The following is a 26,747-nucleotide window of genomic DNA, read 5'->3' as shown; positions in this document are numbered from 1 at the left end:
CCTAACCCCAACACCTAACCCTAACCCCAACCCTAATCCCAACCCCAACCCCAACCCTAACCCTAACCCTAACTCTAACCCTAACCCTAACCCTAACCCCAACCCTAACCCTAATCCTAACCCTATCCCTAACCCCAAACCCAACCCTAACCCCAACCCCAACCCCAACCTAACTAAAACCTAACCCTAACCCCAAAAGCTAACCCTAACCCCAACCCCAACCCCTGTCCCTAAACCTAACCCTAACCTTAACCCTAACCCCAACCCTAACCCTAACCTCAACCCCTAACCCCAACCCTAACCTTAACCCCTAACCTCAACCCCTAAACCTAACCCTAACCTCAACCCCTGAACCTAACCCTATCCCTAATCCCAACCCCAACCCTAATCAAAACCTATCCCTATACCTAATCCTAACCCCAACCCCCAACCCTAACCTCAACCCTTACCCTAACCTCAACCCCTGAACCTAACCCTATACCTAATCCTAACCCCAACCCCTAACCCTAACCCCAACCCTAACCAAAACCTAACCCTAATCCAACCCCCAACCTAACCAAAACCTAACCCTACCCCCTAACCCAGGGGTTTTCAACTGGTTCTGTGCCAGGGACCACCATTCTGACTAACAATTAATCCATGGCCCACTATTGGGGGGGTGTACTCCTTACCTGTTAGTGGGATTTCTGGGCGTGGTGACTTCCACACAGTCTGTCTATTCGTGGTGATATAGTGGTACATAGTGACAGCATCATATCATTCTCTGGTTCTAGCCTTGCCCTGTACTTGTTCTTTAGATATGCCAGTGTGGAAAAACTGCTCTCACAAAGGTATGTAGTTGGAAAGCGTAAAAGACACCTCAATGCTTTTACTGGAAATTCTGTCTGGCAACTTATCCAGAACTTCATAAGGGGTTGTGTATCATATATATGCCTCCTGACAGAGTCTGTGGACATCCCTATGAGCTGATCCTCTTCTACAGTAGTTAAGCTTGACCCTGCTGCTGCACCATCACTGAATTGGAGCAGGATCCATTTGCTGTCACAGCGCCACTCATCAGAATCATTGAAGTACTTTTGGAATTGAACCACAAGCTTCCTCAAATGCTCACACACAATGTCTTTAATGTCAATGCTGTCAGAATATTCCTCAACTGAAGGGAACATAGCCATGTTACCACTCTCCACTCGTTAGTTACCACTGATAGGTGCAAAGCTAGCCTATCCTGTGTCAGTTTGAATATTTTAGATATTTTCATTAAATTCAGTTTTCCCACTAAAGTGCAAATATTCTGAAAATGTTCGGAAAAATTAATTATGGAAAAAAAGTGATTTTAATAGTGAAATTATGTAGGCTGTCACGGACCACATGCAATGCCGCCGCGGACCACCAGGGGGCCGCGGACCACCGGTTGAAAACCCCTGGGTTAGACTCACGAAAACACACGCAAATTAACCACCAGCATAATAACCAAATGTAGCTACTAAAGCAGAAGCGCACCTCACCTTTAGAAGAGCTACAGACGACGAGAGGAGAAGAAATGACACTTCTGAAAAACAAACTCCTTCCATTCGGCGCGACATTTTCTGCAGCGGTCGCAAAAAGCTGCATCCGCCTTCAGTGAATACTCAAGTCCGTCTCTTTTCTGAAACCACGCCTGCAAAAATGACCTTTTTATACTACCAAACAGGCGTGTTGGATACGCACTCAGTACGACTTGCATAGGTCCATCTCTCCCCAAATCATCCGGGCAGGTGGCATCATTCCGGGTGGAACAGCAGCTCTGCCGTCACCGAGAACAGTCACTGGGGCATCGACATTCCCACCAGCGGTGTTCGTCATTGAACTGAGCTAATCAACAGTTTTCTCTAACGAATTCACTGACTATTTACTCTACTGATTTACGCTACTGACGTAGTGGCAGTGTGTATGTAAATGACTGTTAGCACTGCATTATGGGTTAGTAATTTTATTTATTGTTTTTTTTTACTTATACTCTTCATTGTTTAACCAGTATTCGTGGTATAATAAAATCAATGTGTAAAGCATTTTTTTTATTTTTATTATTAAGTTTGTTATTTTGAGAAGTACTGGGGCTCAGTGACTCAGGGTTACCCCCCCCACCCCCACCCTGTGTGTGTGTGTGTGTGTGTGTGTGTGTGTGTGTGTGTGAGAGAGAGAGAGAGAAAGAGAGGTTATAAGCACATTGATTTTTTTTTGTTGCGTGAGATTAATTCATTTATAGCATTCATCTGTTTTTTTTTTTTATTTATATGAAGTAAATTAAGTTACAGAGGCACTTCCTTCATCACTAGTCATCCAGGAATAATGAGGGGTTTAGCACTGCTTCAACACCCCATCTCACCAAACATGACATTAATGTGCAGTTTATTATAAGATCAGAGGAGATTGAGATTTCTAGACTGGAGCTTAATCCAGAATCTTACAGACATTACATTTTTTACCCAAATATAAATCATCATTTAAACAAGTTCTGAAAATAATATAAATAGAAATCAGATCATAAGTCTTATATTATAATATTTTATAAAAATAATATTCAATTATACTTTAGGTTAAAGCTAATCTCGAAAACATTAACCTTAAACCAGAAAAACCTAAAACTCCAACTGGTTCTGTTAGTGACTAATCAAAGCAATCCTGTATAGTTTGGGTTAGGGTTATTAGTGATTAGTGTGTAGTGGTGAGGTTGTATTCATGAGATCATCAATACAACCTCACCACTACACACTAATCACTACACACTCATAGTAGAGGTAAAATGTGTAGTGGTGAGTGTTTAGTTGTGAGTGTGTACTAGTGAGATTGTAGTGGTGAGATTCTAGTGGTGAGACCCTAACCCTAATCCCGATCTCCAACCCTAACCGCTAACCTTAACCCCAACCCTAACCCTCTAACCCTAACCCCTAAACCAAACCCTAGCCCCAACCCTCTAACCCTAACCCCTAAACCAAACCCTAGCCCCAACCTCTAACCCTAACGGACTCAAATCCAGTGACAATGCACTAAAAACATGTTTGTAGCAAAAGGCATCACATTACAAACAGTCATATGCAGCATTATGGAGGAATCCTTAAATGTGCATAGGTAAAGCAAGTGTGTTTTGGAAACAACGGCATCTTAAAGGGGCAACTGTAATTGGTGACCTGTATGAAAATGGAATTTTAATGTCACTCTAAATTGGTGAAAAATAATATTGGGGGTCAAGGAATTTTTGGAAATATCTGCAGATTAGACACCGTGTCAAGAGCAAATTTAATACAAGTGATAATACAAGTGTTTATACCTTTCATCAGTTGCTGCAGGTAGTTCAGACTGCTTCTATGTGTTACAGATCAATGCTTAATGTAAATGCAGATACCTGTAAGAACCTGAACACTATTTGGTAAAATGACTTGAGGATAGATATCCATGAAGACAATTGGCTGTACATCATATCTAATGTGGGTAAGAACATAAGGGAAGCCAGAGGGAGATTCATTCATTACAAAGTAGTACATAGATGATATTATACACCATCCAGGCTTTACAGAACAGGTATAGCTGGAAATAATCTGTGCTGGAAATGTAAGGAAGAAGAGGGTACTTATTTGCATATGATTTGGGAATGTTCCTTAGTTCACCCATTTTGGTGTAAAATTCTGGGCGTAATGCAAGCGTGGATGGGATCTAACATACCTGTGGAACCACAACTATGCCTTCTGAGAGATAAATCAGTGGTACCCAACATAACAAAGAATGTGTTTACTCTAGTTAAGATTGGTTGTATTACAGCTGCCAGGATGATTTTACGCAATTGGAAATGCCACAAAACCCCAGACTTAAAAGATTGTATTGATGGGAAGATTGAAATGGCTTCATACGAGAGCATGTTGGGGAGACTGCATAGTGAGGGAGAAATGAAGAAAACATGGGATAATTTCTGGCAACATATAAAAATAGTTTGAAGAAGTAGGACTGATTAATGACTGTTTAATTTACATGTGCTTTTATTATGACTGTATTCCACTGATAGTGACTTGTGGCTGAATGTGTAATAGCAAAGATGATTATTGAATGCCGTGTTGATGTACTTTGAAGTCTGGACTGTTGGATAAAAAAAAAAAAAAAAAAAAAATATATAAAAAAAGTTGAATTACAAAAAAAAAAAAAAAAAAAAAAAACTTACCTTATCCTGACACTATTAACATGATTAACTTCATACTAACTATCAACACAAATATTTCAGGTAAAGTGAATCAAATCACAAGGTGACACTCAAACATCTACACTCTTGATAGAAGACTGTTTGGGTAACATGGTGTAGTGATTATAAAAACAAAGATGCTAAAGTTTCTGCAGAACATTAAATTTATTTTATCATTAAGTTTTTACAAAAAAAAGAAAATGGAACAGAAATGTTAAAATAAAATTTGCCACACCACACACACACACTCAATAACTACAATGTTTGCATTGTTGGATGATGAGGTCTTTGTGTGTGTGTGTGTGTGTGTGTGTGTGTGTGTGTCAGTGACTCAGTTGTCTGTACAGTTGAATGATGAGTAGTTGTATCTCAGGGTCCCCAGTGTTAATGTCAATGGCCTTTAGAAAGAAATCCAACGATTCATGTTTCCTCCCTTCAGCCAAACACTGTTTCCCAGAATGCACCAGTGAGTCAAACATTTCCTTTGGATGTGTAACTTCATTTAGACTCAGACTTTGTACTTCAGAAAGGTGCACATAAATTCGAAAGGCCAGTTCAACATCAGTGGATTCATCAGTGAAACCCTTCACTCCATCACCTTCCTCTTTCTCCTCAAACTCCTCCTCTACCACTGCAAAATCTCCTCCTCCGCACACTCCTCCTCCGCACACTCCTCCTCCGCACACTCCTCCTCCGCACACTCCTCCTCCGCACACTCACTCGTGTAATCGGAATTTATTGTTTCTCCACTTGGCTGCGCCTCTTTCAAAACTGATTCATCACCACATATTTCAAATGCTTCAGATGCTTGTTTATGCACCATCCCTTCAAATCTGACATTATCTTCTTCCTCCTCCTCCTCTTCTTCCTCCTCCTCCTCCCCCACCTCTTCCTCCTCCTCCTCCCCCACCTCTTCCTCCTCCTCCTCCTCCTCCTCCTCCATGTCGTCTAGCAGTGACTCTACCAGTGAGCGTCGTGATGCGATTGATGTGTTCATGCTGCGTCTGAAGCCACTACGCAGCATAGATTTGGGTGTGGAAGATCCAAGGCCCATGAAGCTGCCCTCTAAAGGACTGCTGAGCAACACAGCTTTCTCCACCTCTTCCTCACTATCATAAAGCACACGCAATCTTTTCTTTTTGGATGGCCAGAGGAGCGACTCATCTGTCAGCGTGGAGACTGCTGAGTTCTCCTTCACACGGTCAAAGTTACTCTCGATCTGCTCCCTAGAGTCATCCATCTGCAGTTGGAATTCTTCGCCTCCTGTACTTAGCTCCTCCTCTTCCTGATCCACCGTCTCCTCTTTGTCCTCTGAGAGCAGCTCTGCACTGTCCTCTAGCTGCAGATTAAAATTACCTGGGAAATATTCTGGGGATGTCTGACTTAAAAGATTTGACTCCACCCCAACCATAGATTTAGTTAAATCTAGCTCTGCTCCTGGAGGTGTAGATGAATCTATCCCCACTTTAAACAAAACTTTGGAGGCATCAGACACGAAAAAAGTTTCAGGTGAACCCAAGTCCACCTGTGAAAATGCTTCAGGGGTCTTTGACTCCATTCCCAGCAGAGCTACAGATAAATCAGATTGCTTTAAGGGAGAGATATTTATGATCTGATTTGAGTAAGAGTGTGAAAGATGATCGGATTTCTCTTCTATAATCAAACCCTGCTCACTGTTTATGCTCCTAATCTCTTGTTCAACAAAACTGTCGTCGGTCACGTGTGTGGATAAATCTATCACAAGATCATCTTTCACCTGCATCCCTTCATCCAGTTCATCCAAACCTGATTGTGTAAGATCCACCACAGCAGGTGAGCTGAGATTAGGGCACGGGGGTGTGGTTTTGCTGTCTCCCTTCCCCATGTGTTGGTCTGGGTATCGATGCCGTGACAGTCGGAGCCAGGTGGGTTCTGTGTTCTGACTGACGTTGTCCATCATGAGGCTGTGCAGTTGTGACTCGGCCTGGACTAACTCCTGTGCTTTCTGAACACGCTGATCAATGTAATGCGTGTCCTCGTCCTGCAGCATATCCTCATCCTCTTCATTGGAGAACAGCAGGTCATGACGGGACACGCCAAACACATTCATGCCCTTTAGAGCGGAGATGTGGCACTCCAGCTCAGGGTCGGAGCGACATGCAGACGAGTGGAGTGACTGTAGCTGCAGCTGAGTGGAAGAGGAGTGTGTGTCCTCCAGTGTGAAAAGCTCCTTCAGCTCCTGCTTAGTGAAGTACCTAAATGGGTTCTTCTTATCACCTGTGGTTTGGCGTATCAAAGAGTCCTTAAACACCTGTAATGGAAAACACACAGAACGAGTCAATTCAATTTATTTTTTTTTTGTATTGCGTTTTTAATAATAAACAATGTCTCAAAGCAGCGTTACACAGGTAATGTGGTGATAAAAATGAATAAGATGTTCTTTATAAGTGTAAGTTTGTTACTGATGAACAAGCCAGTGGCGACTGTGGTGGAAGAAAAAGCTCCTCCACACACACACACACACACACACACACACACACACACACACACACACACACACACACACACACACAATGTAAAGATTATAGTTTCCATTATGAGCACGTTTTACAGATTTAAGATAATGAAGACTGAAATCTTACATATAGGGTTATACAGAAAAATAAAATGTGAAAATTACAAACTATTTTATTTGACATTATTTAACAGTATTTCTGATAAAGCACTCCACACATTCAGCATCACCTCTCCAGCATGGGGAGATTCATCCTGGACTCTGGAATCCTGGAAATTCTGCTCAGTGTGCAATCCCAAGCATAAAACGTTGCAGGATTTATATGAATATATCATTGTAATCAGAGGATTTTGAAGATGGTCACAGGTCAATTTTTTTCTCCGATAGATTTTTTTCCTGTTTGTGCATTTTAATCTCAGACGTATAAAGCCGTTATAAAAAGCACTATTTTTAGGGACAGATGCAACACGGATGTATTAACTATTGTAAAATAAATTATTTCGCTAAAAGTTCTTAAAAAACTAAGCGCACACGCGCACACACCTGTCGCCTGTAAATCTTCTCCTCCACAGTTCCACAGGTGATGAGTCTGTAGATGATGACGTCGTGTGTCTGGCCAATACGGTAGGCTCGGTCCACTGCCTGTGCGTCTGTGGCAGGGTTCCAGCTGGGGTCAAAGATCACCACCCTGTTGGCAGCAGTGAGGGTGAGGCCGACTCCACCCACCTGTGTGGTCAGCAGAAACACAGAGTAGCGTGCATCTGTCTGGAAGAGAGCAATGCGTCTTTCTCTCTCAGCGAGTTGTGTGATGGTGCCATCTACACGCAGTAGACAGAACTTCCTGTTAGTAAGCACACGCTCAATGATGTCCAGCATCTTCCTGGACTGCGAGAAAATGAGTGTGCGCTTTCCCTCATCCCTCAAACTCTCCATTAGGCTCAGAAGAAAACACAGCTTTCCCGACTCATTAATAAGCGTCTCATCAGCCACACCCACAATACTGCTCGCACCCGATTGCCCATCGTCCCCTTGGAGATCCCCTGGCCCCGCCCCGAATCCGAGCTGGGCAACGGCTCGGGCAGAGAGCAGTCTGGGATGATCGCAGAGCTTTTTGAGCACAGTAAGCTCTGCAAGTGGAGAGTGTGTGGTGGTCAACAGTTCTTTGATATGGTCCAGAGAGACAAACTGTCTATAGACATCCTCCTGAACATCACTCAGGTATGTCCACACGATCAGATCTGTCTTACGTGTTAGAGATGGGATCTCATTCACTCTTGCACTCTGCTGGTTCTGCACTTTCTGTTGCTGATCTTCCTCACTGGCCCTGTCTGAAAGCTGCTTCCTGTTCTGAACCTCAGCTTTGGTCCTTCGCAGGAAGTAGGGCTTGATAAGCTCGGTCAGGTTCTGAGAGATTTTAAGCCCAAGAGCTTTCTCTCCGGGAGTGGCGTCTTTCTCCCTCGCCCGTGTGATTGGGTTCTCATACTCTGTTTTAAAGGTCTTGGCACTGCCAAGCAATGCACCCTTGCAGGCAAAGTCAAACAGGGCCCACATCTCCCGCAGGTTGTTCTGAACGGGTGTGCCAGTGAGCAGGAGGCGGTGCCGTGACGGAACTGCGCTCACACTCTTCGCAGTCTTCGTTGATGGGCTTTTTATCTTGTGTGCTTCATCTAGGATGATGTAATCCCAGGAGAACTCCCGTCCTCCGAATGAGGCCAGCTGCTGCCAGTTATTATTCAGCATTTGATATGTGGTGATGATGGCTCCACTCCCACGCTGGATTCGTTCCAGGTTCCGGCTGCGCTCCAATTTGTTGGCGCCATGAAACTCTTTGACTCGCAGGCCAGGGGTCCAGCGCTTAAATTCATTTAGCCAGGTCTTGATCAGGGAGGTGGGCATGACGAGAAGCGTGTGACTGATAAGCTCGGCATCATACATAGCCGACAGGAAGCTGATGACCTGCACCGTCTTGCCCAGACCCATGTCGTCCGCAAGGATGCCGCCGACATGCCCGTCCCTATGCAGGCTGTACAGGAAGGCCACGCCATCTTTCTGGTGCTCATACAGCTGATCGTAAAGCCCTTTATACAACATTAACCCACTGCTGAGCACGTCCACAAACTCCTCCTCTTCCTCAGATATGTTCAGCTCTTTTATAGCCTCCTCCAATCGCTGGATTCGACCCAGCATCTTATCACTCGGACGCACATCAAACGCTCGTCGGAAAAATCCCAGAGAAAGTTCAAGATCACCTCGCTGAGCGGCCTCCTTCCCCTGCTGCCTAAATCTAACACACAAATAAAAAATAAACTGTAAATCTAAAATAAATATAAAGCTGATTCAGTATTTTTTATTTATAAACACACCGTGCATACACACGCACACAGCATAAATACAATCACAATACACACGCACACAGCATAAATACAATCACAATACACACGCACACAGCATAAATACAATCACAATACACACGCACACAGCATAAATACAATCACAATACACACACACACCACAATCAAACCCCAATACACACACACACACAGCATAAATACAATCACAACACACACACACACACACACACACACACACACACACACACACACACACACACACAGCATAAACACATCACAATACACACCTTAGAATACCTAGAATAAACACCTTACAATACACACACCCCCACAGAATAAACAACCACACCCACAGCATAAATACATTACACACGAGGGGTGGCACGGTACATGAAAAAACACCTGTTCGGTTCGCTTGTCTCGGTTCGGTTCGTGTGTGCGTCGCACGGTTCGACGCATGCGTAATGTAGCCCCGTGCTCAGTTTCGCCTCAGACAGTTTCACGTGAACATACATAAAGACAGTAAAAGTTGAGTAAGGAGTGCTGCAGAAATGGCAGGTGAAGGAGATAATGAAGGCTGCCCGGAGTTGGCGGATGCGTCTGCACCGTTCAAATCCGGTGTGTGGAAACATTTTTAATGTTACTTACGATGACAACGGAAATAAATCAGTAGATAGAACTGCGACTGTGTGCAAGCATTGTGCAAAATGTATTCAATATGCTAATGCTAACACTTCTAATGTGACAGTTTATTTGAGAAGACATCACGCCAATGTGTCGATACAAACAGCACAAACAGGTGAGAGCCGGTTAGGAAACAACTTCTATTGTCTGCAGCATTTAAGCAGCCTCTCAGTGATGAGTCGGACAGGGCAATAGCCAGAACTAAAGCATTGGGGATGTTTATAGCAAAAGATATGCAACCGTGCAGCGTGAAAGAGTGTGAAGGATTTCGTCAGCTGATGAATGCACTCGAGCTGCGGTTTAATATTCCCTCTCACCAACATTTTTTTTTTGCCGAATAAACTAAAAGCATGTCATCATCAATGTCTTCTCTCTTGCTGTATCAAAATCTCACCTAGCTTTTACTGCTCCCAATAATGTGCTTAAAGTCAAGTCAAATTCAGTTAGTGCATGATTACATTACAAACATGTTAATACAGTACCCTATATGTGTATAATTAAGCTAATAAGCTATATATCAAATGCTGAAGGAAATTTCTGGAGTGTTGAAGATTAAAAGAAAAAACAACAACAAGAACCATACAGAACCGAAAACCGTGACCCGAAAACCGTGACACGAACCGAACTGTGGGTTTTGTGAACCGTGCCACCCCTATTACACACACAGCAAAAATATATCACAATACACACACACACACACACACTAAATGCATCATAATAGTGGTGGTGGAATGAGGGAGAGCAGAAGGAGAAAGAGGTTGGAGAAACAGAATTAGGATCGACAGGGTGATGAGAAAAGTAGGCAGGAGTAAAAGGAGATGCAGCAGCAGGTGAAGAGGGATGTGGTGAAAAAGGAAAAGGCATATGAGGAGCTGTAGGAGAAGTTGGACACTAAGGAAGGAGAAAAGGATTTGTAGCGATTGGCCAGGCAGAAGAACCGAGCTGGGAAGAATGTGCTGCAAGTTAGAGCAATAAAGGATGGAGATGGAAATGTGTTGACTAGTGAGGAGATTGTGTTAAGAAGATGGAGGGAGTATTTTGAGCAGCCGATGAACGAGAATAATGGGAGAGAGACAGAGCGAGAGAGAGAGAGAGAGAGAAGGTTGGATGATGTGGAGTTGGTGAAGCAGGATGTAGATAGGATTAGTAAGGAGGAAGTGAGAGCAGCGATTAAGAGGATGAAGAGTGGAAAGTCGGTTGGACCAGATGACATACCGGTAGAATCATGGAGATGTTTAGGAGAGATGCAGTGGAGTTTTTAACCAGATTGTTTAACAGGATTTTGGAAGGTGAGAAGATGCCTGAGGAATGGAGAAGGAGTGCTGGTACTGATCTTTAAGAATAAGGAGATGTGCAGACCTGCAGTAACTACAGGGGAATAAAGTTGATCAGTCACACCATGAAGTTATGGGAAAGAGTAGAGGAAGCCAGGCTGAGAGAAGAGGTGACCATCTGTGAGCAACAGTATGGTTTCATGCCGAGGAAAAGCACCAAAGATGCATTATTTGCTTTGAGAATGTTGATGGAGAAGTATTTGAAGGTCAGAAGGAGTTGCATTGTGTGTTTGTGGATTTAGAGAAAGCGTACGACAGGGTGGAGAGAGGAGTTGTGGTATTGTATGAGGAAGTCTGGTGTGTCAGAGAAGTATGTGAGGGTGGTGCAGGACATGTATGAGGACAGTGTGACAGCAGTGAAGTGTGCAGTAGGAACGACAGACTGGTTCAAGGTAGAGGTTGGACTGCATCAAGGATCGGCTCTAAGCCCTTTCCTGTTTGCAGTGGTGATGGACAGGTTGAAGGACGAGGTCAGACAGGAGTCTCTGTGGACTATGATGTTTGCGGATGATATTGTGATTTGTGGTGAGAGTAGGGAGCAGGTTGAGAAGAGCCTGGAGAGGTGGAGGTACACGCTGGAGAGAAGAGGAATAAAAGTCAGTAGGAGTAAGACAGAGTACATGTGTGTGAATGAGAGGGAGGGCAGTGGAGGGTGCGGTTGCAGGAGAAGAGGTGGAGGAGTTCAGGTACCTGGGGTCAACAGTGCAGAGTAATGGAGAGTGTGAGAGAAGTGAAGAAAAGAGTGCAGGCAGGGTGGAGTGGGTGGAGAAGAGGGACAGGAGTGATTTGTGATAGAAGAGTATCTGTGAGAGTGAAAGGGAAAGTTTATAGGACTGTGGTGAGACCTGAGATGTTGTATGGATTAGAGACAGTGGCATTGAGTAAAAGACAGGAGGTGGAGCTGGAGGTAGCAGAGCTGAAGATGTTGAGATGTTCATTGGGAGTGACGACAATGGACAGGATTAGAAATTAGTTTATTAGAGGGACAGCACATGTAGGACGTTTTGGAGACAAGGTGAGGGAGGTGAGATTGAGATGGTTTGGACATGTTCAGAGGAGGGACATGGGGTATATCAGTAGGGGAATGCTGAGGATGGAGACACCAGGAAGGAGGAAAAGAGGAAGACCAAGGAGGAGATTTATGGATGTGGTGAGTAAAGACATGCAGGTAGTTGGGGTGAAAGAGCCAGATGTAGAGGACAGGGGGTATGGAGACGAATGATCTGCTGTGGAGACCCCTAATGGGAGCAGCCGAAAGAAGACGATACACACACATTATAAATATATCACAATAGACACACAGCATAAATACATTATATAAAAATGTGTGTTATGAGAGTACCTGTTATATTTCTCCTCACTGTCTGAATCAGTAATATTCAAAGACCTGCAAATAAACCACACACACACACACAATTAGTTTAATGATAAACCCGTTCCTGACATGTTTATTCTAGGAAATGAAAACAATATTAACTATTTTCCGATGTATTTATGCTTTGTGCATATGTGTGTGTATTCTGATGTATTAATGGTTTGGGGAGAGAGAGAGAGAGAGAGAGAGAGAGAGAGAGAGTGTGTGTGTGTGTGTGTGTATCCTGATGTATTAATGGTTTGGATAGTGTGTGTGTGTGTGTGTGTGTGTGTGTGTGTGTGTGTGTGTGTATTCTGATGTATTAATTGTTGGGGAGAGAGAGAGAGAGAGAGAGAGAGAGAGAGAGAGAGAGAGAGAGAGAGAGAGAGTGAGTGAGTGAGTGAGTGAGTGAGTGAGTGGTGAGTGAGTGAGTGAGTGAGTGTGTGTGTGTGTGTGTGTGTGTATCCTGATGTATTAATGGTTTGGAGAGTGTGTGCGTGCGTGCGTGTGTGTGTGTGTATGACACTAACTTCGTGATGATCTCGCGCTGTGTTTCACTCACCGATTGAAATCTTTGCTGATCTGCGTCACCTCCATTATTACTGTGTTTATTAAAATATTTTCGCTAATTTAATGTAAGTTATCGACAAAATCACACGCATTCACTGAAAGTCGCGACCCGCTCCTGACTAACACGAAAATAACTGAATCTCCCGCTCATCGCGCCACCAATCATATAGCAGCTCGCCTTGAAGCGTCATTAATCCGCGCCCAGCTTCACTTATTCGTGATTTACTTCTGAAGATAGTACGGAGTCTTAAAGCGCTTTACTGCCCCCAGGCGGCGCAGCCGGTACTAACCCTCTGCCACATATCAGAATCAGAATCAGAATCAGAATCAGGTTTATTGGGTGAAGTGTGTTGACACACACAAGGAATTTGGTTCCAGCTGTTTGTTACTTTTAAAAGTACAGACATAAATAAAAACCTATACAAGACAAAACAGACACGGCAAGACAAAAACAGACTATACAAGACAATACAGACAATACAGACAATACAGACAGTATAGACAGTGTGTGTAATAAATAGGGATACAGATCAGTAATGTACATAAAGTGTGGGAGTGCATGGTAGTGCAAATGACAGTATTGTGTGCCAGGTATGATGAGAGAGTTTACTATAAAACTTTGTACAGTAAATAGCAGCAATAGTGTGTGCAACATATACAGATAATGTGATGAGTGACAGTTCTGTGCAGTACTCATAGATGTGAGCAGGGAATATAATTATGGTCAGTTGTTAGTGAGGGTGATTGCTTGGGGAAAGAAACTGTTCCTGTGTCTGGCAGTTTTAGTGAACAGAGTTCTGTAGCGCCTGCCAGAAGGGAGGAGCTGAAAGATGTTGTGTCCAGGGTGTGAAGGGTGTGATATTACAGCAGCATTTCTGTGGACCCCTGAAGGGCCCATACTGACAACTATTGCATTACCTATTGACTAACTTAATGCCCATTGTTAGGATGTTAGCAACTTCGTCCTTCAGCACACAGCTGGGTAAGATTAGATAGGGCTAGCAACGAGCAGAACTGTTTTTGTTGTCAATGGACAGTTTGTTTTGTATTAGAGACAAGTCACAGGGATAATAACACAGAGCCAATCATACAGAGATAGCTACATCCTTGGACAACTCAGACAAATACAGAGTAATTTTTACATCAGCCATCTGTCACCAATGCACTATTAGGTAATAGAAATGTACCAGTTATTTATTATAAACATTTTGCTTACAATATAAAGACATAACACTATACATTATCTATAATGGCGGGTGCATTTGGGCGCTAAAGAGAGAAAGCGTGCCGATCCACAAGTGAGGCGGGCGGACGCTGGGGAAAGGCGGGCTGATCTCTGAGTGGGTGCCGGGGGACATTAAGTGGAAAGATAAAACGGAACAACGAAACTGTGGGTGAAAATAAAGGTGAATAAAAAAGCTCTGCTTGGTTATTGTTTGTCTTTCTTTCTACCAGCACAGAACCAGTGGGATTTGGAGTAGGGAGAAGCATTGTCCAGTATAATTAGCAGCTTTCTCAGCTAACCCTGCACCAAATTTTCTGATCAGTTTGTTCATTTTGCTGCCATTTTCTGCCTTAACACAAGTCTCGCAGCATACTGCTGCATAAAATACTAAAGTAACAGAAACTGCACAGCGTTCTACTGCACACATGAGTTTCCTTCAACAACTAGGCTCTGTCATGTCTCACCCTGTGGACTGTGTTATATGATCAGTTCAGTGTGTTGTCCAGATGTACACCCAGACATTTGTATAACTCATATCCAATGCATCTCTCAGGATAGAGACAGGGGTTAGCAGGGGCCTTTTCCCTTGAAGCTGTTGATTACTGACAACAAATAGAGACAGAACTGTTCTGTGTGGAGCTCGCATGAAGAACAGTGCTTGATCTGACAGCTCTTTCCCACAAACTGGGCCATGTGTTGAGACACTTTTTCAAGAGGGTTTAATATTTCATCCAGGATGGGAACTCCTTTAACTCCCAGGAGTTAAGTGCAAATGTACAAAAGCAACTGAATTAAACAAACACAAACGAATTAAACAAATAAGCAAAGATCATAACCTGACCATAGAAGAGACAACAGTGCACATTGAGGTTTATGTATAAGCAGAAATATCTCACAGACACTTTTAGGTACACTTTTCACTGTTCACTGACTTTGAAGTTGCCTTTAGTAAAATTTATGAAGATGAGGCCTTCAGGCTCACAGGCTAAACACCACACCCTTTCCAAATACCTGGCAGAACACAAAAAATACACATTACATTGTCTGTCTGTCTATCTATCTATCTATCTATCTATCTATCTATCTATCTATCTATCTATCTATCTATCTATCTATCTATCTATCTATCAGCTCAATGTTTAATACCATAATCCCCATAAAAATCATTAACAAACACCTTTATCCAACACAAATTTACACATGGAACTGCCTCCTGAATGTATTATAATGTCATTGTGATGCAAAACTTCACCTTCTCACCTCCACCACACCCATCATCATGTTTTTTCCCTTTCCAGGCCTCGACTGGAGCTTGGAGTAACACTTCGCAACCTCACTAACCCTAGTTTAAGTTTTTTTTTTATAAATAAAACACAGTAATATAATACATTAATCAAACATTCATATATAACATTCTAGTCACTGACTTATTCTACACTTTAGCCTATAGTGTAGAATTATAGAATAGTTTAGAAGTAGTGTAAAGTTGTTTAGTGTATAGTTTATTGTATAGTTTAGTGTATAGTCTATAGATTAGTGTATAGTTTAGTGTATGGGTTTGTGTATAGTTTAGTGAATTGTTTGGATATTGACTGAACATAATAATGACTGAACATTAATAATATTAATAATATAATGACATTAGAAGATTATGTCACTGTCAGCTCTTGTCATGTCTTCCATACATGTCGAGTTTGGCCTTTTTTCTTCTTTTTTTTCTGCACTGCATGTTCTGTGTGTGTGTGTGTGTGTGTGTGTGTGTGTGTGTGTGTGTGTGTGTGTGTGTGTGTGTGTGTGAATTTGGATTATACTTGAAATACTGGAGATGAATAAAAATTGACACCTCCTTCACCCCTAACCACCGCCCCCACCCCCCCTGCACACATACACACACACACACACACACACACACACACACACACACACACACACACACACACACACACATACACACACACACACGCACACACATACAGACACACCTTCCCCTAAGAGACAAACTGGAACATTTGTCCTTTTGTTGCCGAGCGAAGACCCAACAGTATCCTGTGCACAATGCGACTCAATTATTGTCTGCTTTTTGCTGTAGCTGCTGTTGTTGTGCTCTGGTAAGTTATTATTTTTTTATATTTTTTTTGTATTATTGTTATTATTATTTTTAAATTATTGTTATTATACATAATGGAACTGAAATAAATTCAGTGTTGAAAAGTGCAGATGTAAATATTTGTGAGGGTTTGGAACGTGGCAGAATTAAATTCTGAAAAGCAAACATTAAATATAGTGTGAATCGTATTGAAGTTTGTGTTCAATCAGTTGTGTGTATTATTGCATAAATATTATCGCATAATAATTATTAGTCTATTCAAACAATACTACCGCACATGCAATGTAAAATGCCTGTTAGAATATAATTAAACAAATATTTTACTGATATTTCATTTGTTCATAATCCCTGAAAACAAAAATCAAACCTTACACATGAACCTGTTTCACCTCATTCCAGGGAAGCTTCATGTTTCTGTGTTAAATACTTTGGGTGTGTCCAATTTAATTTAATAATGTGGGTTTGGTGTGTGTGTGTGTGTGTGTGTGTGTGTGTGTGTGTGTGTGATGCTGTTGTGGTGTGTGTATAACACAGTAGTGTTGTGTGTGTGAGACGCTGTATTGTGTTATGTGTAATGCTGTAGTGGTGTGTGTATAACGCTGTAGTGTGGAGTGTAAAGCTGTAGTGTGGTCTGTATATAATGCTGTAGCAGTGTATGTATAACACTGTAGTGTGGTTTGTGTTACGCTGTAGTGTGGTGTGTGTAAAGCTGTAGTATGGTGTGTATTTAATGCTGTAGTGGTGTGTGTAAACGGTGTAGTGTAATGGGTGTGCATGCAGCTACATGCACTGGAATGTAAATCTCCACAATTAGGCATTCAACCAAGAAGTTCAGACCAAAACAATCCTGGACCTTAGTGCCTCACACACACAGCGTTATATAGTTCTATAGAGTTGTTGTGTTGTTTGGGGAATTTGGTTGTGTTATTATACTCCACATTATTTAATGTCTTTTAGGAAATTGGTTCAAATTGTAAGAAAAAAAGCAGGTTAAACAGAAACAGGTGAAGGGCTACAACATGAACTGAACCAATTCACAAAACAGTAAACATAGAATATCAGAAAAATACAATACAAAGTGCAACTTTTTTATAATTGTAACAGAACAATTTTAAATGTGTTTTTGTTTTTCAGGTTTGTTTACTTCAATTATAATTGCTTCTTGCTCAGGTGAGCAACAAACACACACAATTTAACTTCAAAGTCAGCCTTGAGAACAGCAGGGGATCAACAGCCCTGATAGTTCCTCAATGCTCAGTGTAGTGGTGCTAGAGATGCTGTACCCAGTTCAAACTGAATGAGCTCTCTCAGACAGAAAGTCTACGATTTAGGTGCAGATTGAGGGTTAGGATTAGGGCTGAGTTTTGTGGTCCGGGTTAGGGTGAGGTTTAGGGTTATGGCTGAGGGTTAATGGTACCGATTGAGAATTAGGGTTAGGGCTAAAAGTTAGGGCTAAGAATTAGGGTTAGGGCTGAGGGTTAGAGTTTGGGCTGAGGGCTAGGGCTAAGGTTATGGCTGAGGATTAGGGCTGAGAATTAGAGTTAGGGCTGAGTGTTGGGGTTGGGGTTGGGGTTGAAAATTAAGGTTAGGGCTGAGGGTTAGGTTATTCCTGAGAATTAGGGTCAGGGTTGAGGTTAGGGTTAGGGTTATTGGTGAGAAGTAGGGTTAGGGCTGAGGTTAGGGTTATTGGTGAGAATTAGGGTTAGGGCTGAGGTTAGGGTTATTGCTGAGAATTAGGGTTATGGCAGAGTGTTAGGGTTACAGCTTGAAGTTAGGGTTAAAGGTTTCTGACTGATCGTTAGGGCTGGGGGTTAGTCTTAGGGTTTGAGTGTTAGGGGTTAGGGCTGAGGTTTGGGCTGAGAGTTAGGGGTTAGGGATGAGGATAGGGCCGAGGTTACAGTTACGGCTTAGGGTTAGTGTTAGGGCTAAGGGTTAGAGCTGAGGGTTAGTGTTAGAGCTGAAAGTTAGGGTTACAGCTGGGGTTAGTATTAGGGCTAAGAGTTAGGGGTTAGGGCTGAGGATAGGGGTTATGGTTGGGGGTTAGTGTTGGGGCTAAGGGTTAGAGCTGAGTGTTAGTGTTAGGGTTGAGAGTTAAGGGTTAGGGCTGAGGTTAGAGTTAGGGTTGAGGTTACGGTTGAGGGTTTGGGGTTAGGGCTGAGGTTGGGGGTTAGGGCTAAGGGTTATGGCTGAGAATTATGGTTGAGGTTAGGGTTATTTCTAAAAGTAGGGTTAGGGCTGACTGTTATGGTTAGGGCTGGGAGTTAGGGTTAAGGGTTAGGTTTAGGGCTGAGGGTTAGTCTTAGGGTTTGAGTGTTAGAGGTTGGGGCTGAGGGTTAGGGGTTAGGGCTGAGGGTTAGGGGTTAGGGCTGAGAGTTAGGTTTAGGTTTAGGTTTAGGGCCGAGGTTAGGGTTAAGGGTTAGGGCTTAAGGTTAGTGTTAAGGATAAGAGTTAGGGTTAAGGCGGGAGCATTAGGGTTGAGAGTTAGGGCTGAGGGTTAGGGGTTAGAATTGAGGGTTAGGGCTGAGGGTTAGGGGTTAGGGTTTAGAGTTAGGGCTAAGGGTTAGGCTGAGAGTTAGGGGTTAGAGTTGAGAGTTATGGCTGAGGGTTAGTGTTAGGGTTGAAAGTTAGGGCTGAGGGTTAGGGCTGAGGGTTTGGGCTGAGAGTTAGGGGCAAGGGATGAGGTTAGGGTCAGGGCTAAGGGTTAGGGGTTAGGGTTGAGAGTCAGGGCTGAGGTTAGGGGTTAGGGGTTAGGTCCAAAGGACTGTGTGTACTCTCTGATGTTATGCTCTGATTAAATTGTATTGTACAGAATAAAGATGTTGTGTTATGTCTTTTCAGAAGTGGTGTGCATGATGTGCTGGAGAGCAACCCGAGTTTGTGAGTAGGCAATTTACATATTTTGTTAGTGGTGTGTGTTTTGAGTTTGTGTAGTGGATATAGTATGTGTATTGTGTATTGTGTTAGTGTTGTGTGTATTAGTGTTTTGTATAAGTATTATTTATATGTGCTACTGTATTTTGTAGAGTCTTAATGTGTGTTTTTTGGAAAAAGAGAGGGAGAAAATCCTCTAAGTTAAATGTAGTTTTAGACCATGATGACAAAATGAGGATCTACGTTTCAGTGGTAAATACCGGTACTTTCAAGGAGTAAAGTCAGAGTTACATAAGGACTGCAGGTGCAGCAAAAAACAGCCTCAAACTGGTTTCTTTTACTGCACCAAAAAAACTTAAGGATGTGACAGAAGGAAAACATCTTATTGCACATAGGATCACTGCTATGTCATACTATGTAACAGAGACCAGATCAAATATGTGTACAGACAATCAAACAACCAATCCAGTGTAAACATATAGTACAATAACTGAATAATTCAGCTAAAAGCAGAGCAAATAAAACAGTTTGACTTTACCACAATGTTAATATGGTGTGTGTGTGTGTGTGTGTGTGTGTGTGTGTGTGTGTGTGTGTGTGTGTGTGTGTGTATATGTGTGTGTAGCATATAGCATAAACCACTTTTTCTTTATTCTTCCCTTATTTTTATAATAGACAATGAGCAAACCTTAGAGGAAGTAACAGAGCTTAAAGGCCGTTTATCTAGGGTTATGTTCTACAGATAAGTGTTTTGCAGACATGAGTGTGGTTCACAAGTGTAAGTCAGTATTAGGGTGTGTGCATGTGTTTTGTTGTGTTTGGTTTGCAAAGCTGATGACTCACTGTACTGGTTTAACCACAGATGCAACATAAAGAGAGGATAATTATTTAAACAAACATCCAAATGATTCTCTTAATCTTTTTTTTTATTTTCTGACTCTGCACTGCATGAAATGCATGGTGCTTTCCTAAGACTTACAGTTCTGTCTATTAGCTTTATGTTAGGGTTAAGATTTACAGTAGGGGCATTTTTACATATTCTCTTTTCTTCTTACCTTGTTTAACTTTCATCAGCTGTTACAGGTGTGGTCTGTGTTATGTGTGCAGAGACAATCAATAAAATATAATACAACACCAAGCAAAACCCAGAATTAGAGGGGGATATTAGGTATGCTGTTATCCTGCTGTGGTGTGAAGGGTGTAGTTGTCTAGGTGATGTTCGGTGTTTGTGTACCACTGGGAACGGCACTGGCTCATTTTTCCTTGCACTGTGCACTGAAGTCTGCAGCTAGATCCCTTAGCTGGTATAATTTCTAACTAAATAAAGTGTAGTTATTGTGATCCATCTGCAGATTTTCTAACTGTATTTAGGCTGCAATTCCAGGAACCTTTTGAAAAATTTAAGAGTTTATAAACTCTCCTAAAACAAGAATTACATTTACATTTCTAACTTTCTCTTATAGTTTAGGTAAAGGTCCATAATAGTTTTTTAGGATCTATCCCTCTGGTTTCTGATTTCTGATTACATGTGTATAATCTTGGAACAGGCCATGTTGTCTGTGGTTAGGACAGGAGTATGGACATGGACAGGGATGTAGACTTGTACAGAGGCAGGAATATGGGCATAGACAGAAAAAAGGGTTAGGGTTAGACAGGGATGTCGGATGTGTACATTAAAGGTATGGACAGAGATATGAGTAGATAATGTATGTATGAAGACATTTTGTGTTTTATTGAATGTATTTAAACACACACATTCATATGCTTAAATAATAAACAATAAGTCCATGCCTCATCGTGTTTCAGGGGAAAAAAACAACACATTAATATGGATTTACACTTTCCTGAGGGGTAAGAATGCATACAATGTAATAAACACACACACACACACACACACACACACACACACACACACACACACACACACACTTGTGGTTTCATCATTTTGTATTATTTCCATTGACTTTACCTGAGCTTTATCTCAGAGACTGAATTAAAATGTTTTTCATAAAAAAATTGTGATTAAGATTATAATCTGTAACATTCTCTTGTTACCAAGAAAACACGACACTGAGTCGTCCCTTTTACTGTTTTTTTCCCTTTAGAATTAAATACAACCAGCCAGGTGTGAGTAATAGGTAAGTATTGTGTGTGTGTGTGTGTGTGTGTGTGTGTGTGTGTGTGTGTGTGTGTGTGTGTGTGTGCGTTCGTGCTTGCGTGTGTGTGTATTCTTACAACAATGGAGCTTCTGAATAAACTTTATTTACCTTTACTATAAATATCCATTTCTCTCCCTCTGCATCCTGTACACTTCCTCCTTCCTCCTTCCTGCTCCTCAACTGTTTATCTGCTGAGCTGGATTATCTATATTATCTTGAATAAAACATTTAAACATATGAACATTTTACATTCAGCTCACAGTTATTAAGTTCAACTTCTTTCTAAAATATGAGGTATCGAGACATCTACAATAAGAATTTGTTCAATGTCTGAATGTTAATTTACCTGACTGTAAATACAAACACTAAACTGTGTGTGTGTGTGTGTGTGTGTGTGTGTGTGTGTGTGTGTGTGTGTGTGTGTGTGTGTGTGTGTGTGTGTGTGTGTGTGTGTGTGTGTGTGTGTGTGTGTGTGTGTGTGTTGTCAGTCGGGGAGACATTACCACGTTGACCCCATGGTTAGCTCCGATTGTGTGGGAAGGAACGTTTGATCAGTCTGTGATTGATGGCATTTACTTACAACAAAATATCACTGTGGCAACCACAGTATTCGCACTGGGAAAGTAAGTCACTGCATTTCTCACTCTGAGGCTAAATCAGCAGTTTGATTTGAAGTTGTGCTGTGTATTTTATTCTCAAGTTGAGTCAAAAAACTTTTATTGTCATTTCAACCCTAACCCTGCTGCTGCAGAACCCTGCTGCTGCATAAAACAACATAGAGCTAGGGTTAGTGTGACATTTAATACTGTGTCTTTTTAGACTGATTAATGTGTGTGTGTGTGTGTGTGTGTGTGTGTGTGTGTGTGTGTGTGTGTGTGTGTGTGTGTAACAGTCTATAATTACAGTGCTGGCTTCACTTAGCATTACTGTAATTCAGCACTAGTGGGCTAAAACACACTACTGGCACCAGTTCAGTGTTTCCCAAATGTAATTTCTGACAGAATGTATGGGACATCAAACCCTGACACTTAAGCCTGACAAATGGTCTGCTGTTTGATGCTCAAACTGTGACCCTGATTATAAGCACCTAACCCAGAAATTTCTGTTTACATTTTCAGATATCACCCTTTCTTTTTTGTTTGCCTAGGAAAAAAAATTGTTACAGATTTTTTTTGTTGTAAGACCAAATCGAAAAGAAATAATCACTGAGATAAATTGTTTGAGCAATACAGCAGATGTTCTTCTGTTTCCTGCTATAGTCATGCTCACAATCTCTTTAGAAATGATTTACTGATTTTTCATTTATATGTCCTATAGGTATGTACGATTCCTGAAGGAGTTTCTGGAGTCTGCAGAGCAGCACTTCATGCTAGGTTATCGTGTACATTATTACCTGTTTACAGATAACCCAGATGAGGTTCCTACAGTAACACTAAGGGAAGGTCGTCAGCTAATAAAGATAAAAACAGTGAGCTCAAACCGCTGGCAGGAAATCACACTGCGCAGGATGGAGATGATTGAAAAAATAATTGAGGAACGACTTGTCAATGAGGCTGACTACATCTTCAGCCTAGACGTTGACACCAAATTCTATGGGCACTGGGGGGCAGAAACTCTGGCTGATATTGTCGCTGTGCTGCACCCTGGGTATTTCGGAACAGGACGCACAGGATTCCCATATGAGAGACGTCCTGAATCTGTGGCCTTTATTCCCCCAGAGGATGGAGACTACTACTACGGGGGAGCTGTAATTGGTGGACGCATCGACAGTGTATACAAGCTGGCAAAGACTTGTCGCACACAGCTGGACATTGACCGGGCCAATAAAATTGAAGCAGCATGGCAGGAGGAGTCTCACCTGAACAAGTACTTCCTGTACAACAAACCCAAAAAGGTGCTTTCACCTGAGTACTTGTGGCAGGACTTTAAAGCCAAAACCAGCGAAATGAAAGTAATTCGCTTCTCACAAGTGATTAAGAACTATGCTGAGGTTCGACCAAATCCATAACGCACACCCCTTTCTCAAATCTTCACAAAAAAAATGAAACCTCCTTAAATCTCCTCTTGGTTTTCCTGTAGAACATAAGAATGTAAACTATTGATTGTATTATTTAACTGAAGAAGACCCCTTTTACTGCAGAGACTGCAAAGAAACAATAAACATCCTGAAAACTTCCCACCTGCCAACACAGAGCATCATCACCAGTACACCAGCAGCACTATGAAAAGGTTTTACTAAAACAACTGAAAATAAAAAAATCCTAAAATGATTTTTAAATGTGTAGCTTAATAAAACGGGTTAGGAACATTCAAAAACATTTCTACCTAACTCTAACACCAACCCTGTAACACTTACCCCTAACACTAACCCTTTAACACCAACCCTGTTACTCTCATCCTCTAACACCAACCAACTTACTCCGTAACACTAAACTAATCCCCCCCCCCCCCAACCCTAACTCTAGGGAAAAATTGGAAGAATATTTCTACCAAAGCCCCTAACAAAAGCCCATTAAACCTAATGCTAACCCTAACCCATTTAAAAACATTTCTACCTAACCCCAATCACAACACCCTAACCCTTTCCCCAACACTAAAACCCTATCCATTACACTTGGGAACCTTCCTAACCCCCAACCCTAACTCCTTAAACTTAAACTCCCAACACTAACGCCTTAACCTTATCCCTTAACCAGTGTTGGGCAGTAACGCCTTACTAGTAACAAAGTTACTTTTGACAGTAACTAATACTGTAACTCTTTACTTTTGAAAATAAAGTAACTCCGTTACCGTTAGCGTATGGTTCGTTACCCGTTACTTGTTTAAATGAATGAATTTGGGCTGAAGTGTAGCCTACAGTCTGACCTGTTTACAGCAGAGACGCATTGTAGGATTGGAGGATGAACCACTGTAAACAGGAAGAAGATGCACTGTGGACGTGTCTCTGTTTATTCAGGTCTGTGTGGCAGTAATGGCGAGTCGAAAGACGAGTTTCTCAAAGTGGAAATATGATCATTATTTCACTTTAGTTGAGCATAAAGACAAAAACTTTTAAGTCAAATGTAAGTTGTGTCTTTCTGGTTCGAAGCTCGTATCTACTGCAATAAACAGCATCTCCAATCTGTTGAAGATCCTCCAGGACCTCCATGCCTCGACGAAGCTAGAAGCTAACCCGGTGTTCTGTTCTACATTGTTGATAGTTTTCATACTTCAGCTGTGAAAGGAACATGTTTAAGAGCTCAACACAACAGCAGAAGACACTTTAGTGTTTGATTGTGAATCTATTATTCAGCTTGTTTTGTTATTTATTTCAGAAATGCTTGTGATATATTCAGTGTGTGCTGCTCTGACTTTAATAAAATAGTGTTTAAAAATTACTTTGTGTTTAAGTCAGTTTTGTGTTTGTATACCATAACGCATAAAAGGGCATTAATGGGAACATTAAAGAAGGTTTTTTAAAAAAGTAACTAAAAAGCTACTTTTAACAGTAACGCATTACTTTTTAGTGTAAATAATCAACACAGTAACAGTTACTTTTTGAATAAAGTAACAGTAACTGTAACTAGTTACTATTTTTTAGTAACTAGCACAACACTGCCCTTAACCATTAACCCTAATCCCCTAACCTCCTATCTCTAAGCCCTTAACACCTGACCCTAAACCCCAAACTATTTTACCCATAAACCCCCAACCCTAATCCCTAACCCTAACCCCTCAACTCCTTAACTGCCTAACCCCAGCCCTAACCCCTAATCCAAACTCAGTCCCTTTCTTTTAAAATGTACTTAAAATGCATTACTTTCTGTGTTAATAAAGTACTTGTGGAATCATTCAAATGACTGATTAATTGTATATATACATTTTTATTTGTTTTATATATTTATACATTTATTTGTGTGTATGTTTGCTCGTGTACTAGAGTAAAAGGTACTTTTTGGATGTTCTGCTCATTTTTATGTTGTTCCTCTTGTTAAGTGAGAGTCTGTCCATCTATATCTTATGGTCTTATGGTCAGCCATTCCTCTGTCAGCTTCATTGTGGTGTCATGTATTGGAGCTCTTCATGATAATTCATCCATGTTCATTCTTTTAATTTATTCAACAATCTGGTCAAAACAGTAGATTATAAATGTGCGAAAATATCTGAGTAAATATACAACCCCAATTCCAAGAATGTTGCTATCAAATTCAGAAAGAGCTTATATTACAAAATAAATTGTACATTTGTTCAGTTAAAATATTTGATATGTTTTTTCTTGTGAATAAAATATGGGGTTAATTACATTTACAAATGATCCCAAAAGAGGTGTTGAGTGCTTGTTGCTTTTCCTTCACTCCATTCCAACTCATCCCAAACCATCTCAAATGGATTTAGATGGGGTGATTGTGGAGGCCAGTTCATCTGATGCAGCACTTCATTACTCTACTTCTTGAACAGGTAGCTCTTACATAATCTAAAAGTGCATTTGGGGTCATTTTCCTGTTGGAAAACAAATGATGGTCCCACAAAGTGTAAACCAGGTGGTTAAAAATGTCTTCAATTTAGGTCACCAAGCAAAGCTTCTCACCAGCAAAGCACCTGCACACCATCACACCGCCTCCTCCATGCTTCACAGTGGGAACCTCACATTCAAACCATCCGTTGACCCTCTGTATGCCTAACAAAGACACAGCGCTTAGAACCAGAAATCACCCCCAAAAAAAAAGAATTTAAAATGAAAATAAAAATTATAATAAAAATAAAAATAAAATAAATCATAGATAAACAAAAAAACACAAAAAATCTCAAAGTTATGACAATACAAACAATTAGAAGACACCAAACAACATTGTTAGCCCATTGCACCTGAGTTACAATGCACACAAGCCTTCTAACTACAATATTAAATTCAGTTTGGGGGAAGTGCTACACCTTTTTCAAAATATCAGATCATTGGAGTCCATACTAAATAGAAACGTTTGGTGGATCCTCTAAGAGAGTGTTTAATTTTTTTCCAATCCCAAAAATAGCATCAAATCTTTAAGCCAGAGTGACACTAAAGGTGGTTTACTCGATTTCCAATCAAGTAGTATTACTCTCCAAGCCAGAAGACATGCTAAACACAAGCATCTACATAGTCTACATCTGTGGTGAGTGAGGGTCAGGACTTTATACACCAGCGGAGTGAAAAAGACGCGCAGTAACAGGAAATCAGTTGTTCAGCTGAAATCGGCGCACAGTGAAAATAAAAAAAATATTTCACCAAATCAATGAATTAAAACTAAAGTAACGAGCCGGTTTAGAAAATGTAAGAAGTAAAAAGTACAGATATTTGTGTAAAAATGTAATGAGTAAAAGTAAAAAGTCTGAAAAATAAATAGTGGAGTAAAAAACTGATACCAGAAAAATCTA

At 41.3% G+C, this 26,747-nt stretch overlaps 2 protein-coding genes across 5 annotated transcripts; one reads left to right on the top strand and one right to left on the bottom strand.

The window, feature by feature from the left end:
* Positions 1–4,353: 4,353 nt before the first annotated feature.
* ercc6l (excision repair cross-complementation group 6-like) lies at positions 4,354–13,138 on the bottom strand. Its single transcript, XM_046839866.1, has 5 exons — positions 12,987–13,138; positions 12,413–12,457; positions 7,245–8,985; positions 5,129–6,497; positions 4,354–4,922 (listed from the first exon to the last, which is right to left on the bottom strand). Exons 1-5 carry the CDS (start codon positions 13,019–13,021, stop codon positions 4,531–4,533), a joined length of 3,582 nt encoding a protein of 1,193 aa, XP_046695822.1. The 5' UTR covers positions 13,022–13,138; the 3' UTR covers positions 4,354–4,530.
* Positions 13,139–16,149: 3,011 nt separating this feature from the next.
* LOC124379102 (globoside alpha-1,3-N-acetylgalactosaminyltransferase 1-like) lies at positions 16,150–23,830 on the top strand. 4 transcript variants are annotated; one of them, XM_046839203.1, is made up of 7 exons: positions 16,151–16,327; positions 17,461–17,496; positions 19,168–19,203; positions 21,004–21,048; positions 21,303–21,335; positions 21,845–21,979; positions 22,674–23,830. In XM_046839203.1, the coding sequence occupies exons 1-7, from the start codon at positions 16,275–16,277 to the stop codon at positions 23,362–23,364; spliced, it is 1,029 nt and encodes a 342-aa protein (XP_046695159.1). In that variant the 5' UTR covers positions 16,151–16,274; the 3' UTR covers positions 23,365–23,830. The 4 variants fall into 4 exon arrangements, with proteins under 4 accessions (XP_046695162.1, XP_046695159.1, XP_046695160.1 ...); XM_046839202.1 differs by having other exon boundaries at positions 16,153–16,327; positions 19,165–19,203; XM_046839206.1 differs by lacking the exon at positions 21,004–21,048 and having other exon boundaries at positions 16,150–16,327.
* The last annotated feature ends 2,917 nt before the right edge of the window (positions 23,831–26,747 follow it).

The sequence above is a fragment of the Silurus meridionalis genome, chromosome 25 (genome assembly GCF_014805685.1).
Source record: "Silurus meridionalis isolate SWU-2019-XX chromosome 25, ASM1480568v1, whole genome shotgun sequence".
In the NCBI taxonomy this organism is placed as follows: domain Eukaryota; kingdom Metazoa; phylum Chordata; class Actinopteri; order Siluriformes; family Siluridae; genus Silurus; species Silurus meridionalis.
The sequence above is the reverse complement of the archived record's forward strand: the minus strand, read 5'-3'. Positions and strand labels throughout refer to the sequence as shown.